General features: G+C 37.7%; 1 protein-coding gene across 1 annotated transcript in view; it reads right to left on the bottom strand.

The window, feature by feature from the left end:
- Positions 1-847: 847 nt before the first annotated feature.
- The window catches only part of SPACA1 (sperm acrosome associated 1), a 51,640-nt gene continuing 34,380 nt past the window's right edge, over positions 848-18,107 (bottom strand). Inside the window, exons 2-7 of the mRNA XM_085318705.1 lie at positions 14,950-15,006; positions 11,555-11,656; positions 11,051-11,157; positions 10,368-10,503; positions 2,477-2,597; positions 848-2,180 (exon numbers count right to left, since the gene is read on the bottom strand). Coding sequence (XP_085174831.1) covers positions 1,907-2,180; positions 2,477-2,597; positions 10,368-10,503; positions 11,051-11,157; positions 11,555-11,656; positions 14,950-15,006 — 797 coding nt within the window. The 3' untranslated portion in view covers positions 848-1,906. The remainder of the gene's footprint in view (positions 2,181-2,476; positions 2,598-10,367; positions 10,504-11,050; positions 11,158-11,554; positions 11,657-14,949; positions 15,007-18,107) is intronic.

Genomic DNA, 18,107 nt, shown 5'->3' on the forward strand with positions numbered 1-18,107 from the left:
TTGTATAATAGTACATCTTCACATCTTTATGAAAATGAATAATCTAGTTCCCTCTTTCTTTCAATTATGCCATACCTAAGTCACAACATGAAAGCAGTTGTTCAGAAATCAATCACTGAGCTGGTGATAGGGTTTTTATACATAATATAATTTCAGTGGGAATATTTTCCTGAGTAAAAACAACTGGTTTTGGTCTATTTTTAAGATCAGCATCCGAGACTCACTACAACACACTGTCTTTGACTGCATGGGGTAAAAACTCACTCTGAATGTGTAAACTAGTTTTGCAAACAGCAACATTATTATTGTCCGCTTTTTCCTTCCCTATGCATTTTCTTCTTAATGTTGCAAGACTTTTAGGCTTGTCCATCAAATGATATAAAATGATCAAGTCAATGATAGTGTTACTAAAAATATCATTTCCTTTTTAAAAAAGATATTTTTATACAATTAAGTACACGTCATTTTAAAATGTTTTATTTTCAAAAAAAGTAAATGCTCCTTTCACTAAACAGCAAACAAAATGATGTATCTATGAAAAATATGATAATGCTTTTTTAAGGATGTGCAGATGGTGCAGTTAGAACATCTGCAGCAATACAGGAATTGAAGAGAACAGGAATTCTTTGAGAGGATGAGTTACTACCTCCAATCTATTTTGCTCTTTACTCAGAAGCATTCTCTAYCCTGGAGTACTTGATATTTGGCCCCTTTTCACAGTTTCTATTATACTCAAGAGGGAAGGTTAATCACAAAAATCTACTAAAAATCTTAATCATATCACAGTCAATTTTTCAACGTCATCAGCTCAGCTTTTTTTTTTTTTTTTTTTATTTGCATCAAACATTATTTATTTACATAAATAGAAAGCATCTTCAGAAACAGAGTAATCACATAATGGAGAAGGTTTAGAGATCAGCACGGTTGGTCAGAAGTATAGAATAAATTGTGGATGAAGAAGTCTTAAGTAAGGCTGCACTTTTTGGTCTAGAAAGCAAATAACCAGGGGAACATAACAGGCACCTAAGAGATCATCCGTAGCAGAAGGAACATGATGGGGAATGGCAGTTCACTGTCTTTTCAGGAAGAGGTGCGGCAAAAGAAGCTGGCAAGTAGTTAAAAATGGAAAACAGATATAGTTGTGCTGTGGAACTCCTTGTCCACATTGTACATGACAGAAGTTTACATTGGTACAAAGGGACACCGAACAATTAATGGAAAAGAAGTCTATGCAAGATTGCTAACTGCTTAGAAATTGCAATAGACTTAAAAATATGCAAATAGCTGGAGGCTGGAAGAGTACATGGGGAGAACATCATACAAGCTTGTCATGTTCCTTACTCTTCCCTAGGCATCCTTTTTTGGCAACTGATATCRACAAACCTTTGGTGTGACTCAAAGGGGCTGTTCTTCTGTTCACAAATTTTGATCCTTTCGTTGGTAAAAATGGCTATATGTACAGATGTGTAAGCACAAATATAATCAAACTTATGAAGTAACTTCCGGTATCTTTTGTATCATTATATACCCTTCCAGGTGTCAAGGAGAAACTGGATCATAGTGATTACATACTAGGTGCTGTGTCTGAAGATCAACACTGAGATAATGGGCATTTTTACAAAGGATGGTCTTTGCCTAAACTGTATCAATCACCAACTTAGAGAATACATCATTTTCAAGACCCTCCCAAAAACCTGGCTCTATTCCTCCAGTTCAGAGGTTTTCAGATCAYGAAATTACCTGGAGAATGATGCCCACCTTAAAAGAGAAGTACTTTTACCCATCTCATTTAAAGTTCAGCCATCCATGCCAGTGAATGAACTATAAAAAGCACTTCTTAAAATCAGCATCTCAAGCATATTTAATCTTTTTTATATCATATATCTATCTAACCCAGTCTTTTTTTCTAATTCTCCTCATTTTGCCAGTCCTGGGTGGGCTCCTGTACTTCATTCTCTGTGGGTGAGGGCTGTGGCATTTCTTGTGCTGTCTTTTGTTCAGATGGTGAGAACACTGTAGCTGACGTTCCAGGTGCAGAGGCTCCACTTCCTTTCAAAGTCAATCCTGAGCCTGAGCAGGGGGCTGTTTCTTCCACATTTCTTTGTGAATCTTTTTTGGACACCTGTTTGTCTTTGCTGTCTTTCCCAAATTTTGATTCCCAAATATTTTTTAAAGTAGCCCTGAAATGGAGACAAGAATTGAACAGAAATGTATATTTAAGTAGGTTTACATAGATTGCGCTGAATCACTCCCCTCCTATCTACAATCTTTATAGTTACTCTGCAAAATACTTCCTTCCAATACAAAGTAGTTCTTTCTAATCTCAAGAAACTTGTTCATGTTTTCTCTACTAGCAACATAAAYATTAAACCACAGAAAAACTAAATTAGTTCACTCCAAGTCATGTTTTTTTACTAGTAATACCATATTTTGATTAAACAACACATAGAAATCATACTGTATGATGACCACCTACCGGTGAAGAATTATAAAGATTAATACAAAGATCACACCAACAATCACAATGATTCCGGTCACCAGGGAAAAGATCAGAACTATATCTGTCTTTGTGTTCCTTGGTGGTTTTGYTTCCAGTTCTGAAGAAAAGAAATACATGGTTATTATTATGTTCAAATAATCAAATGAGTCAGTCATTTTATGGCATGAACAGAACTGAAAAGGAGCAGGGCCTGATTCTTTACTATCTGGCATCTTTCATGACCATTAGGCATTTACTAAATCAGCTAAGTCAGAATAATAACATTTTATAACTCCTTTGCAAAGGCACATTTGACCAGAGGAAATGGAAGGAAATGGAGATCAAGACACATGGAGTGGGATTCGATTCACTTAACTTCAGATGTTTTACTGTGTAGGTATTTGAGCTAGCTATCTTAGGTTCTCTCTATAATCAGTAGAGAGAAACTGGCACTTCCAAGCTACACTCAGCTGAGAYGTCCAGGATGAGATGAACTGATCCCATTCCATGATGTATGGGGAATCTGGACAGATAGCCCAGATGCAAACAGCTGGTTAGAAGAATTACACTCTTACTATCTAAGAAGACCTAGTGGTTTTAAATGGCAGACAGAAAGATCAGGACTATGAATGCTGAACGCTGGCAGGAAATAACTAGCCAAAATAACAGCGGCAGAAAAGTGCACTGCAATGCACATACATATACTAGAGAATCTCAATGCTAGCTGTAGCAGAACAGCTCTCAGAGCAGTGTCTACAGCTGTGCAACAATGCCTGTAGCTCCTAAAGACTATCAAGAAAAAAAATTGGAGAGAGAAAAAAGTAGCTATTTGGTACATGTTAAGAATGACCAATATAACAAAGTTTTGCTTTAGGAACTATTTCAATATAAGATTTCAGGACATGCCAAAGAAGCTATATGAATTATGGAGAAACAGTAATTACAAGAAACTGTATGCCTCTTGAGGCAGGCATGACTCCTTTGTTCTGCGCCTAGTACTAATGCTCCATCATCCAGGACAGAGATACCAAGGTACCAGCACAATAGAAAAGAATTCTAACTATCAGCGTTGTTGCAATAATGATGACAATAATTAAGATAAAAAACAGTATGCTAACAAAGGACTGGATTCAGTATCTTAATGCTCCTTTTCAGCTCTCTGTTTCTACCTAGTTCTGTAGATACCTAGGTCTGTAGGTACCTAGGTCTGGCAAATAGCTGCCAAGCATGTTCTGCAGTTGTTCTGCATGGCCTAGAAATGCAGAACTTTGATAAAGCAGTTGCGAGAAACTGAGGAGTTAAAAATGTAGCAAGCTTATTAAATAAAAATATTTTTGGTAAGATTGCAGCCTGTTAAACCTTGGAAAGTCTATCTATGGAAACTGAGGGCCCTGACAATATTTAGGCTGGTTTATTTAACACTGGAAATACCCATTAGGAGATGACTAAAGAACAACACAAGAAGAGTGGAGAATACTGGAAGAGGTCAATAAATTTCCTCCGTCTATTTTTTGACAGTGGATAAAGAAATGCCTGGAAGGCAAACCCAGTCACTTTGTTCTGAAATTCAATTGAATTTACCAAATTTAATTGAACTGAATTTGTTCAAACATACCCAACCAAATCAACTATATGTCAGACATCCTTCCTTCTCTCTCCAGGTTTGACAATTTTACACAAGCCAACCTTAATTTCCCTTTCATTTTCTTTAAATCACATATACTCTAAAACTATAAGGTGCTATCTGGTTGCTGACTGGTATGCAAAATTCTCATTCCGCATACCAGAATGACTGCAGGAAAACCATCTCTATTTCTATTTCATTTCTATTTCTATATAAGGTCTTGTTYCACTGTCATCACTGCAGTAACTAAGCAACTCTTCCATCACATTGTTTGAGTTTCACTCTCCTGCATCACGGAATTTTCATTTTGTTATTCTTAAATAACAACTCATCCATAAGCACAGCTCATCCATAGGATTCTCCTGATCTTTCTGCACGATACAGGGCAGGTAAGAATGGTTAACTTGGTTAACTGGCTGAGAATGTCATACAAGATAAGTCTGAATGCTAGGATATTCATATAAGGTAGAGCTATCTGCTTTTAGACTAATTCACTTCACTGACTGGACTGTGCCTTTTTAGAATTACATGCAGTTGAGGGGAATGGACATTAATTAAAATTACCTTTGATTTTGCAATTTCATTACAAATATATTAGTATTTTATTTTTCCCTTTGGCAAAATGTGAATTCAGAGTTCTAAGGGTACTTCTGCTTACAGGCTGTAACAGGAGCCTGCTGATCAGAAAAGCAAGTTTTATTTTATCCATATGCACATATTTTATCCATTTGCACATATAAATTTTATTTTATATTGATCAAATCAAGTCTTCTTCCCATGAAGGAAATTCTTCCAGCAGTAAAGAACTAAAACTGCCCAAGAGACAACCTGATAATACAGAGGGGATGCCTTCTAGGTAAACTCACATCTTTAAAATGCAAACAGGAAGCAGACAGAAAAGTGGCTTTCCAATAAGCTGTTTTACAACTGACTCAGGTGCACTTTTAAGCCCCTGACCACACTCCTAAATTCCAGGCAACATTTCCAATTAGTCAGTAAGAATTTTGCTACAAACCAGAACAYAGCTTAAAACATCTTCTGCTTACAGGTAAGATTCCAAAGTATTTACACTAGCTTTTTTAAAAAGTCCACTTAGCTCAGTCAAAGAAGAAAAATACTTCCTTTCTGAAACACGCAAAGTCTAATTCAGTACTTTTCAGCTTGGAGTCTACAGCCTACTGGGGGTCTGTGAGCTACTTCACCATAAAGAATGATGAAAAAAAGGCAATCTCATATATGTTTCATAATTACATTGTACAGAAATTCCTAAAACAGTGTGAATCTCTACTGAAAATTTTCCAGGCTTCTATAATTCCAGAAAAAGATTTGATAACATATCTGCTAGTTCAAGCAGACTGTCTACTGCTAATATGCTTTTCAGGACTCTCTATCATACTGAAAGGTTGGAATTCTCACTGTTCCTGTTGATTATTTGCGAATTTGCATTCATCTAGACTAAAAAAAAGGAGTGCAACTTAAAATGCAAGGGTAGGATTTAGCTTTAGACTGCAGGTACTTCAATTCTGCATCTAAACTATGGAGCTGAATTTTACTCCTCTGTGCAAGTCAGAACAAGGCAGGAAGAAGGGATGTCCAGATTAGCACCTAGCTTGCATCAGGACTACCTGATCTGAGACCAGTTCTGTGGTCAGGAATGTTAATATCTCATGGAGTTCTTTCCACCAGCTCCAAATGGTCCAAACACCATRGAGTCCCTCCACCCCAGTCCCTTCCTACTAAGACAATGGGGGCACAGCATGCTGGACTAGAGGAAACAGGAGTATCATTTGTATGTCCAATACTAGTTGCTACAAAGCCTGACAGCTTTTTAATCTTTGTGGCATCAGAACAATATATTTAGACTGAGCCACCAYGCAACACCTGACTCAAGGAGCTTAGAAAATTACTGCTTTCTCATCTTGGCCTAGAAGAGATTCACCATACACTTCCCTCACTCCAAGCAACAGAACAGGATATATCTAAAGAGAGAACAAGCACTCTTTGCTATGGTGCAGCCCAGCAAGTGTATTTCCATTGCATACCACAGAGTTTATCAATGCTCCTTTAGTTTCCATGCAGTTCTGGACTGTCCTCTGCCTTCATGGAACCATCTCTTCTTTAATTTATTTAAATCCAAATACATTCACAAGCATCTGTTGCCACTGCTAGTACTTCCCTCCAGAAAATGTTAGTAATACAAATTCTGTCTCTGCATTCTATTCAGTCATTTCTTCACTAAGAAACAGACTCACAATACCGAATATTATGTATGTCAAGAAACTGGAGCACCTGCTGTTCCTCACCACTTCTAGCAAAAGGAAACCCACTGCCTCTGCCAGCAACACTATTCCTCTTCATCCTCCTCTTCCTCTGGATTTTTCATTGAGCTGAAGTTCCTCCTAGACCATGATGTTAACTGTGTATCTATAAGCAGACACTTGAACAATTGTTTACACGGTCCAGCAGCCAACAGTTTTTKCCACTTGTTTTTCAGACCCAGATAGCATATATCAGTTTGGCAGAGGAGAATGAAATTCTGCCTCTGCAGGCTGTATTTTTTTTTTCCTTTCCATAATATAATGGTGATGTATAGCTTTATGTTTCTCTTCCAGATTATCTTCAAGACTCTTCCTATGTATTAAAAATGCACAGATATATGCAAATGTGAGAGTAAGATTACACTTACACACACACACACACATGCACAAACACAGAAGCACAAAGGAGCCCCAGACTGTTAATATTTGGGCACTGGGATTCCCCATTTCATTACCATGCAAATGCTAGGAGAACATGGTAATGTGTATTAAGCATTTGCACAGTAACCTGTTACCGAGATGCAACTTTTATCTCYCAAGGAAGCTCTGGCACTGGAACCATCACCACGAAATGAACTGAAGAGAAACGGGTGCTAGAACGGTCTCCAAGACACCTGCTGCCTGGTGTCCACACAGGCACATTATTGCCTCGAATTCGTCCACAGAAGTGCCACTACAGGCATGTGCTGACTCACTCTTTCACTTATGACAACTGTGGAGTCTGGGGCACAGTCAGAATCTCACAAGGTTGACACCCTTCACAGATCACAATAAGGAAGATCATCCTCTACCSTCATATTTCTCCCTTGCAAAAATCTCCCTGCCACACAGGATTATTATTAGAAAATATGAAAAAACTGCCTTCTGGCTCTGATGCCATCACAAAATGCCTAACAACATAACAGGCAGAAGTATCTCAGGACAGTGATTTAGTAAGAAGGACGTACAGAAATTCCAGTTATTAAGAGATGGGATTTCCTTTTGCAGAGATCACAGTAATTTTTGCTGAAGATAAAATACTTTTTTTCTCTGTCAGCAGATTGCTGTGAAATACAAAGACTACCCACCAGTCTGAATGGCTTTGAAAACAAAGCAAAGAGCCAAATTACTAAAGACCATTTGTTCATACAAAAGGGTCATTACTACTGCTCAACAGAAGGTCACTGAGAAGTGCAGCGATCAGTGGAGTAAGGACATACGGAAGTTTTCAGTGGATAGTTTCAGTGGATTAAGTCAGTATACTAAGTTTTTCCACATGGAATACATATCTGAAATCCTGAGATGTTTTAYCTGCCCTTTTGCAACATGCATCCTCCTCTCCTCCCACACCTCAAAATCCAAACCAGAAAGTGTCATTCTATGTAATTTTGAGTGCTGGCTTTGAGGACAGACTCTCTAATAGTGTGATGCTATTGATGCCCTGAACTGTCACAGAATGTGGCCCTTGCTGCTCTCACAGGTAAAACAGCAGAGCATTGGAGAGAGGAGAAAGCATGAGACCAAAGTGAACACATTTGCCCCTTATTGGTTGCCTTTATTTTTAGCTCTTCTGACATCTCCAAGCCTTTTCTTCTATGACAGTGACAAGAAGAAATACTAGCCACTGAGCAAAAGCATTTGCACTGTCCTGTAGCTCTGGGACAAGCACAAAGAAATTCATCACAATGGAATAGCAAAGGGAATATGAAAGGTCATGAGAAAGGCAAAATACAAACTTAAGCTTATGGACTTGAGTGACTCAGATAGAAGGCTAGAATCACCTCAGTTGGAGAAAAAAAAAGTAATTTAGGAGCTAACAGACAGGCCTGYCTTCTTCCTAACTAAAACTGATTCGACAGTTCAACTGATTCAAATACTCTTCTCAAATTCTACATAAGACCATCCCCTAGAGCCAGCTCTTGCCCACYCAACTCATGCTGACCTGAAATCTTTGTAGCCAGTTTTGGACAAAGGAAAAAAAAGGCAGTTCAGTCCTGCAGACTGCCTGAAAAATGAGTCTGATTTCTAATACTGGTTTTGTGGTTTTTCCCTTCTCTACACTTTAAGCTGCAGATCAGTAAATAGCAAAGGAAAAGTTGTTCTCTGAACAGAAAGAATTTCTGAAATATGTAGAAAAACGATCTTGCATGACAGGGCTAATAAGCCTACATCTGAAGTTCTTCAACCTCTATTTCAAAAAATCATTTAGTGAGGAACTGGAAAGGACAACACTATATGGTGGGAAAAAACATTACCCCTTTCCAAAGCCTGAACAACAACAGTTCTGCAAACTATGAGGCAGCAGCTAAGAAAATCTATATCCACACACAAGGAATCTTGCTGCATACCCTGATGCTGTCAAACAGATCTTTCTAATTTGCTCCTGATTCTGTTGAAAAAGTAAATATAGTATTCTGATCTCACTAGATTTCAGACCATCCACAGATAGGAAAACTGGATCTGTATGATGAAAGTATTGGTATATTCTCAATCAAAACTTCTGCTGCTAATTTCTTTCTCCTAACTAATTAACATTTGGTAATTTTTAAAGTCCAAACAATAGCAGTCCTTGGGGAGCAAACCCCAGAAAGTCCTTTGGTTATGTGCAGATCTCTGGACAAAGCTAAAGGAAGAAAATAAGCATGACAATCCACTCCTTTTTTGGAGCTACTTAATAAACCTTAGAACTTGTCTTCTTCAGATTTCTGAACAGCCATAACCAATAGTCTCAGTCCTATAAGAAGTTTTCAGTGGCTATGTCTATTGGACAGGCTTCATCTGACTGCTTTTCACCAAAATTACTTAATCACAATTTAAACATAAGTGCGTAACTCATCCTACTGATGACTCACCTACTCAACTCAGTGGGACTATTTGCATGCTTAAACCTAAAACAGATTACATGCTCTGCTAATGCAGGTCTCAAAAAGAAAACTTCCTTTTTGTGCAATAGTGAATAGCGGAAGAACGAAAAAAAGGAATGGAAATTGATATAATCAAAGCTTTGAGTGTTTTGTGACTGCCAGATGGATTTAGAAAAGAAATAAACAAACTCCTGGTTACTGCACAATGGTAGAAAGGACCTCAAGATAGATAGAGGAAATAGCCTATCTTATTAAAGAGAAAGAATGAAAGTAGGATTCCTAGGCTGGACTGTTTTACCCAGGTAAATGAGAAGGGGATAGATAGGGGGAGGGAGTCTCCTGAAGGATTTCTTTCTTTTTAGTTTTTTTTTTTTTTTTTTTTTGCATAACAGCTGAATCCTCATTCTTTCAGGGAAAACTTTACATTTTGATGAGGAAGGATTTTTTCACCCTTCCTCTGATTAGGAAAGCTAGTTTCCACAAGCTTGTTCTCATGGTTTAAGTAAATCAGCCTACTGCTACCTTTCCTGATGAAGTTAGCAAAAAAGCCCATTAGCAGAGGAGGGAAGAAAGATGTTACTGGGGAACTGTTTCATGACGTATTCTTTTTAGTATAAATTTTCTCTAAATCCATTGTGTGTTAGCAAATTCCAGATGGCAGCTAAAAGAGAAACCTCAAAAGGCTGCTTTCTTGCTTCAGTACTGTAGGGAAAGGAGTCTTAACTGCAGAAYTGCCTGACGTACTGCTGCTTCTATGTAGCCAATCACCTTTCCAACCTACTGAGACAAAAAGAAGTCTATGCTGAACAAACCAGGTGCAGTAATAAACGAGCAGCTAAGAGGAGAACCTGCTTGTTTTATCCGGAATTTACAAAGTTAAAGAAAATACTTATCTCTACCACAAGAAGCCTCTTCATTCCCATTCTGTCATTTCTTTTCCCATCTCTCTTTTATTGCCCTGCATTTCATGACAGTCATTACCAGAGCACACAGGCTCCTGTCTATGTACTACTTGCAACATACAATYTTATGAAGATTGAGTACTACATAACGAACACAAGGCTGTATCTTCTAGAGCAATGCAAGCATCCTTGTGAGCTTACCAGCTGTAGTGTAGACTGTGTATTTTACAGAGGCAATTACACTTCCCTTTTCTTGAGTATCACACTGGAAAGTAATTGGATGGGTATCTCTGTGTACTTCCATAATAGCTGAATCATTGGGAAGAATGAGTGCTGGCTATCCATATTATCAAAAAAAAAAAAAAAAAAAGAAAGAAAAAAAAAAGAAAAAAAGAAAGAAAAAAAAGATTTGTCTTTTTTCAAATAGATTTGCAAAGCAGAGTCCCATTGTGTTAGATATACAGAAAAGTGCTTATTTTATCCCAATAGTTTTCAACATGTCAAGACCCTTTGCCCCTGGGAAATGTCCTCCCATGTCTTCAGCACCTCCTGTTTGAACAACTGTGAAAGGCAATGTGGTTGTGACTTGCTTACATGTATTCGCTCATGAGTCACTATGCCMAATTTTTCTGAAATAAAAGCAAAGGAATATTGCTCTCTGAAATTATTGTTTCTCTTAAACAAAAAAGAAGTTGAAGCTCCAGAAAGGTGCAAAGACCTGCAAGTTTCTGTATTAGCAACTTGTCAGTGAGAAATCAGGGATTATTTGCATTATGACAGCAAAGGAAATAATCAGCCTAGAACTCTGTACAAGTCAGTTGGAGCATGTGATAGACACATTCAGTACATAGCTTTTCTGCATAAAGAGAGATTCAATTACTTACCTGGTTTGGAATTAACATCTTCCAAACATATTTAAATCGATTTTCAGGAGGTATAAAAATACAAGGCATCTTCACGCTGGCAGGGCTGTCAGAAATTGGTTTTCCCCCTATGGGAGGAATTTTTAATAGGTACATCACTGACTTTCTGAAACTATCTCTGTATAGACCATAAAGCTGATAATTCTTCAATGTGCAGAATGTTCCTTGGAAATCATTTTTTTCCTTAAAATTACTTTGAATACTTTTTGCTTGGACTAATATTTATAATTATATACATATCTACAAAATTGAAAAGCAAAGTAGAAAAATGATACAGGGTCTTGAAATCAAACACACATCAGTATAGAAACGAAATCTGAAATGTTCCTAGCATGCTTAATAGGGTAATTGGAGGGTTGAATGAAACAATTTCATTCTACTTCCACCACATGCACAAAGAATAAGGATGTTTTCTTTGAATCAACTTTTTTGCTCTAGGTGCCTGTATCACAGTGTGTCACTTACATCCACAGTCTACTTGTCCCCGACACTCCTCCACACGGACAATACATTTTGTTTCAGTCCCAGGGCATCCACTGGTTAACAGAACTTCTCGAATGCCGATCCCTTTGGCAAAACAAAACAAACTTTCAATCAGCACATTTCTTCATTTTCTTCCAACTCTGTTTTTACTTCCTCCTTTGATATGGATGTTAATATGATGCACCTACCAAACAGCAGGCAAAACGGACCTTMCCTGAGTGCCTGCTAAAGCTATCCTGTATTGTTATCTAAGATTTCAAGACAACATCTACTTCTGTCAGACTTTGCACCACAGGGAGACAGATCCCTAKAATCACTGGGGTGCTAAGTGTCAGAAAAACAATTCAAAATAAATTCAAAATTTTTCTTATGGAAAAGGAATTCAAAGTGAAACTGATGTACATGCTGCAAAACAGTTGATTCACTTTAAATATCAAAGCATTCAGGCACCTGGCCTTTAAATGCTCAAATCAGATGGCACAGATATTACTGTACAGTCTGCCAACTCAGTCTGCCTCCAGTCTTGTGATTGTCTAAGCGTCTCCAACGCCCACCAAGGTCATCAGAAACTGAAGGCACTAAAAACTACCTGGGATGGGGACTAGAGAGTCTTGATTTACTCTACAGTAACCAATGAGGGACAAAGGAATATCATCAACAAACTCCGAAATGAAGCCTGTTAAGAGTCTACACAAGGTGGTAGTCAGTAATGTGAAAGAGACAAAAACTGGTGTTGATCATCAGGACTTCATCAGCAATGCAGAGGGTTGTACTGAGCAACAAGAGATAGCTTACCATAAATATTTAAAGTTAAGGAAAATTTCCATACATCGTTCAATTAAGCAAAAAATATTCACTCTCATTATGAGAATTTCAATGGGAACATCCTCATTTTAACAATTACAAATAAATTCAAAACAAGTGCTGTAATTGTTTTTGCCAAAACAGTGTGTACATAGTTCACTGGAATGACATACCATATGGGGGAAGAAGGAATAATAGGTTTAAGCCCAGTAAACACTGAAGATTTTGCCATTATTCCAGAAGCATTTTGTTTACTAACAGGCATTGGGAGAGAACCCCCCCCCTTACGCTGTAACAATAAATGGGAAATTAATTTGAATACTGCATTCTGATGCATCTGCCTCCTTTAAGTGATTTCAGAATCTTTTAGAGATGTCATATAACTCATGAAACAATACTTCGAGTGACAGAGGGAGGCAACACCACTTACTGGAACTGACATAAAACAAGGATCATTCTCTACTACAGAGTGTCTCATCTCGTACTTGCACAGGCAGAGGTGTAAACGGCAATGAACTGACACTTATATAAAAGGCATTCTGCTTTCTTCAGTGACACGTATTTTTTGAGACAACAATAAAAGGTGGGAAACCTATAAAAATCCCAAAGGCTGACCTGAGAAAATCTGGGTGCTGGGCTAAGTGTACTCATATTCATCAGGAAAAATCTCACTATGTCTTAACCACAGGAATATTAAAATTGTGGAAGTATATCACATTCAAAGGGATGACTAGCAAAGCTCTGTTTGGGAGATCTGTACTTCTCTGCCTCTTCCTTTTGGGCAGCTTTTTCCTTTCATTCTCATACTTGCTTTTTGCACCTCCTTTTCAGAGCTCCCAATTCTGATGAAATTAATCTACTGGGTCTTAACTTCAACAAGTCATACAAGTTAACCTAACAGAAAAATACTCCAGTGCAGTACAAAGGCTTGCAAAATGGGCAGAAAATTATCCAAATAAAATTCACCCTGGAAAAAATGTGAATTAATAGATCTAGTAGGGGAAAAAAATCCAAAGAACTGAGTATTTAGCAATAGGAAAACAACAGTTATGAGAGGCATCTAGAGGAAAAAGTGGACAAAAGAATTAGACCATGAAAAGACTAATGCAGAGTTTAGTCAGATATGACAAGGAATCATTAACTGGTGAGTATTTAGGCTTTAATATCTTAATAAACTTGGAGTATGAACAGAGGAGCAATGGATTTGGGACATAGCATTACTGGGAAAAAAAAGAAAATGGAGCAAGTTCAGAAAGCAACAAATATAAAGGACTAGACAGATGAATCTAAGAAGGAATACGAAGGAGACAAACAGTTTACAGTTTCGCTGGGAGAACTAAGAGGTTCCTCTCAGTCTTTCAACAGACAAACATGTAATAGTCAGGATTCAAATGATGGCTAGAAACATCTGAACTCCAGATATGAAGTGATACATTTTTCTTCTTTCTTATAGCTTCCATTTCCTGATTCTTCAGTAAGATGGTATRCAATTTTCAGTATTAAAGGACTTAAATACTAAATCTGAGGGATCAAATATAAAACTGAGATAAAACTTAGTGAAAGTCCCTGAAAACACAGGGCATTTGAGAGGAAGACTGCTAGTGGGATGGGACACAAGAAAGCTTCTCAGTATCCAAAGTGAGCATCAAAGCAGTGAGGATAAAAGAGATATATGGAATGGAGGTACTGACCATAAAAGAGTACGGTATGGCAATACTGACCATATAATCAGCTCTGAAGTTATGAAGTGAAGAAAAGGAAATAATAAACTAGGTAAGAGCAAAAAAAAAAATCTCCCAACACTAGAATGTTCTAAGGTGTGAAATAGTTTCCCTTAGGGAACCAAGGAAGTCCTATCATTGGAAATATGCAAAAATGTCTGGGGAAAAAAAGGCATACTCTAGAAAAGAACATCAGATTGATGGGGGCAAAAACTGATCTCTTTTATTCTCTATGGTCTTATGAGAAGTAGAATTTGTTCAGAACAAATTTAATAGCTTTTCTGATACAAGACTSTTTCCTAAGCAATATAAGTACAACCCCACTGCAATTCCTATCACCAGCCTGAAAAGAGATACCTTCTTAAAACTCAATCCATTTTTCCTCTCTTCCTACTCCAGAATACAACCTCTCCTCTCCATTGCATGCTTTATAAATTGTATAAATGTGGAATACAGAACAGGCTACTGCAGGCAAGCAATTTTTTGGCAATATTGTATGTGGGAAGACATCTGTGAGAAGCATCAGAAGATCTTTCATCTTCTGAACATCTCACAGATGTTCACAAATAGCGAAAATTGTTACTTTGGGGAAGGCAGCTCATGTGCCAATAAACGTAGGGAACTGGTTTAAAATAGGAGCTTGCAGGCTGTGAAATTAATAAAACAACAGATCTGACCTAAACTTCTAATGACAATCAGCTTGATTGTTTTTGTTAATTATAGTTATTGGCAATCGAAATCAATGAGAGGTGAACAAGGGCAAGCAAATTACAACTGCTAAATTGCTACAGTTAGCACTTTTTTTTCAAAAACAAATGACAATATGTTTTATTCATCTGCTTTGCTACTTACCACATGTAACTGTGCATACTCCAGACTCTACTTCCCTGGGCACGGTGGCATTCAGACCTGAACACAAAGTATAAAGTTATGTTTCTAATACAATGAAACCTGCTCACGGGGTTTGGTATGCCTAATTAACAGGAAAGTCACTCCTTGAACCTATTCCTACTTTTCAGTCAAAATGTGAAATTTTCCAACATTTTTGCTTTCACTAACTACAGCAGAAATATGACATTTTTCAAAATTGTGTCATAAAATCCAGTGTGAACAGCATTCATATTTAAACCTTAAGATGATTCTTTAAGAGAAAAAAATGTATTTTTATTATAAATCAGTCTATTATGCTAAATTAGGCTACTGAATGCTCTGGAAAATGCAGTGTCTAGGTTATATGCAAATTACAGATCTTCACTGAAAAGAGTTAATAAAAATTTTCATTAAACAATATTCAGTTAATTCATTTCCCTGTTCTTTCTGGCTAACATAAGCCTTCCCACATGATTTTTTCCCCATCACACTATAAGGTCAGGTTTAGACAGCTAACACAATGATGAGTCAACCAGGTACAATATTTTAATTAGGTACTGGGTTTTAATCACTGTGATTGGGTTCCTTCCATTTTTTACAGTGCTTTGAGGTTATGGAATGGGTTTCACAGAATGTACAGAAGCAAAAGGTTCTCATCTCCATCTGGGATTCAAATCTGGATTATACATTTTATTTCTATTAGCATGCAATTTGAATTTTTGTTTATAAGGATATAGAGATAAAGTAGCTGTTTCATAGCAAAAGTAACTTAGTGAAGTGTCTTTGGAAATAATTCATTAAGTAAGTAATAGATCATTTTAATTCTTCCAAAAGCAAAGAGGAAAGACAAGTCATTATGACTGTTTTTACAAGTCTGCACTGCCAGTCCAGCCTACTCAGATTATTTTTTTCTGATAACAAATACTTACCAATGTAAAGTTTGTTTTCACTGTCTCTCAGTTTTTTATATTCAAGATTTATGTTTACAAAATGTTATTTCTGTGCAGTAATGCAAGTTTATATATCACTTCTTGCTACTAAATCTCTATGTAACATTTACATTTTCACACACTATCAAAACTTTAAATTTTTCAGGTTGAAAGGAATAGATCCATTTCTCTTGCAGTCAGTGATACACAAATATACAACTGTATTCCTCCATAGTAAAGGATCAACACTACAGCGGCACATTGCATTCTTCACAATGATAAACTGATAYTGAACTCTTTTTCCCAACATTATAAATGAGCCATCAAAATCCTATTCTGTTGTTATCTCTAACTGTCTCTGTGGTTTTGACATTTATTTCAGCATATAAGCTGTGCTCATCAAAATGGTCTTTTAGCATATGCACAAAAATCCTTAAACAATAACTTAACTATTCAGTTGAATGCTGATGTAAGATTCCAGCCTTATCCAGTGCATAAGGAAAAAAATGATTAAATGAAAACCCTATGAAAACAGAGACATCCTTTAAAAAGCCTAGTGTATCATCAAACTCTATCTCAGATGAGCTTTACACAATACCAACTTCTTTAGAAGACAGTTCTCACCATGGACATCCTATCACGTTTCCCTTAGCTTCTTTTAAATTAATGTGACAGTCACTCAACAGTCTTGTCTACCAACAGCTACCCCAGTATAGCAGAGAGGAGGAGGAGGAGAATATAAAGATCCTGTCTACAGTCTAAATATGATCATGTTTAAAAATGCCTGTATTTGGATTGGCACAACATGAGTTGTTCTTATTCACGTGTGAGGAATAAATGTAAGCATGTAAAAATGAATGGGAGGCAGGGGATGGGCATTTTCAGATGTTGCAAATTCTTAACTCAATAGATTTCTGACAATTTATATCAGCTGAGGATAAGCCCCAAATATCTACCCTGGAAAGCATACATTACTGTAATTTAATTTTGAGGCAACAAACTAAGCACTGCCACTGCCAGATGCTGTCATTTCTGAAAGGAGAAGTTGTCATTTCCCATCCAGATGCAAATTTTAAAAAGGTGATGATGATGAAAAAGCTTTAGAAACAATCAGAGACTCAAGACTTGAGATGCCATTGACGACGAAGAAAGGACTTTGCTAACCAGTGAAAGCAAATTTCTCCCAATTAAAGAGGAAGGTTCAGGATGCTTCCTGCTACAGCAGCATCATAGCGCACAACGTGAGCCTTTTGTCACAGGTTCAGAATGATGAACTCACTGGAAGAGTAAAAGAGTTTATTTCTGAGTAAAAGAGATAATGTGTTTTCTAAGTACTAATACTCCAAATAAACCTTTAAACGTATTCAAACATCAAAAGTCCGACAGCTTCTAAATTAACAAGTCAATCAGAAATCACCGATCCTGATTCCCGATTTAACTGAATTAAAGGCAACCAAAAGAAACTGAGAAGGAAACGAGATCAGACTCAGTGACAGTCCCCTAGACAATACAGTATTTTTATATTAATGTTAYGAACCTTCCACAGTGATATTACAATACCAAATTGCAGCTTCCTTTACTTGCATCCCCCCCTGTATTTTCAAYGAACCCAAATTTTAAGAAAACTTCCTATAAGAAACTGCTGATCCTTCCACTTATATAAAAGACGGCTGTTTCCACTTGCATCAGGTTCAGATAAAAATATAGTGTCAGCCCTATGCAAAGAGAATTATGTATATAGCTTCCATTAGCATTAATAAGAGTTATATATGTAAATCCCACGCATGCTGAGATAAGGATGTGSTAAAGAACTGCATTTACATTCCTGTCAGAGGGCTGCAATTAGCACCAGCAGAGCAAAGGCGGCCGGCGTTCCTCTCCACATTGGGAAGCCTTGTAAGACCTATGTAGAACAGATTTTTTTTTCCCCATTACACACCGTTTTAATTACAAGCACGCAGAATTTTGATAAACAAAGCCCCGACGCGCCTTTCTCCAAACGCCAGCAGGCAGCCAAGGCCGGCTCGGGAAGCTCTGACCCCTCCCGAGTCGKGCCACGCCGCTCTGGCCCAGGAGCGCGGCTTGGCAGTTACGGGGCCGGGGGGTCAGGGGCAAACAGCAGCACAACGCGGCCGCCCCGCGGAGCGGCCCGCGCCGGCCCCGGGCGGAGGAGCCGCGCGGCGCGGGAGGAGCCGCGCGGCGCGGGAGCAG

The sequence above is a fragment of the Rhea americana genome, unplaced genomic scaffold (genome assembly GCF_003343005.1).
Source record: "Rhea americana isolate MKP2758 unplaced genomic scaffold, rheAme1 scaffold_55, whole genome shotgun sequence".
Classification (NCBI taxonomy): Eukaryota; Metazoa; Chordata; class Aves; order Rheiformes; family Rheidae; genus Rhea; species Rhea americana.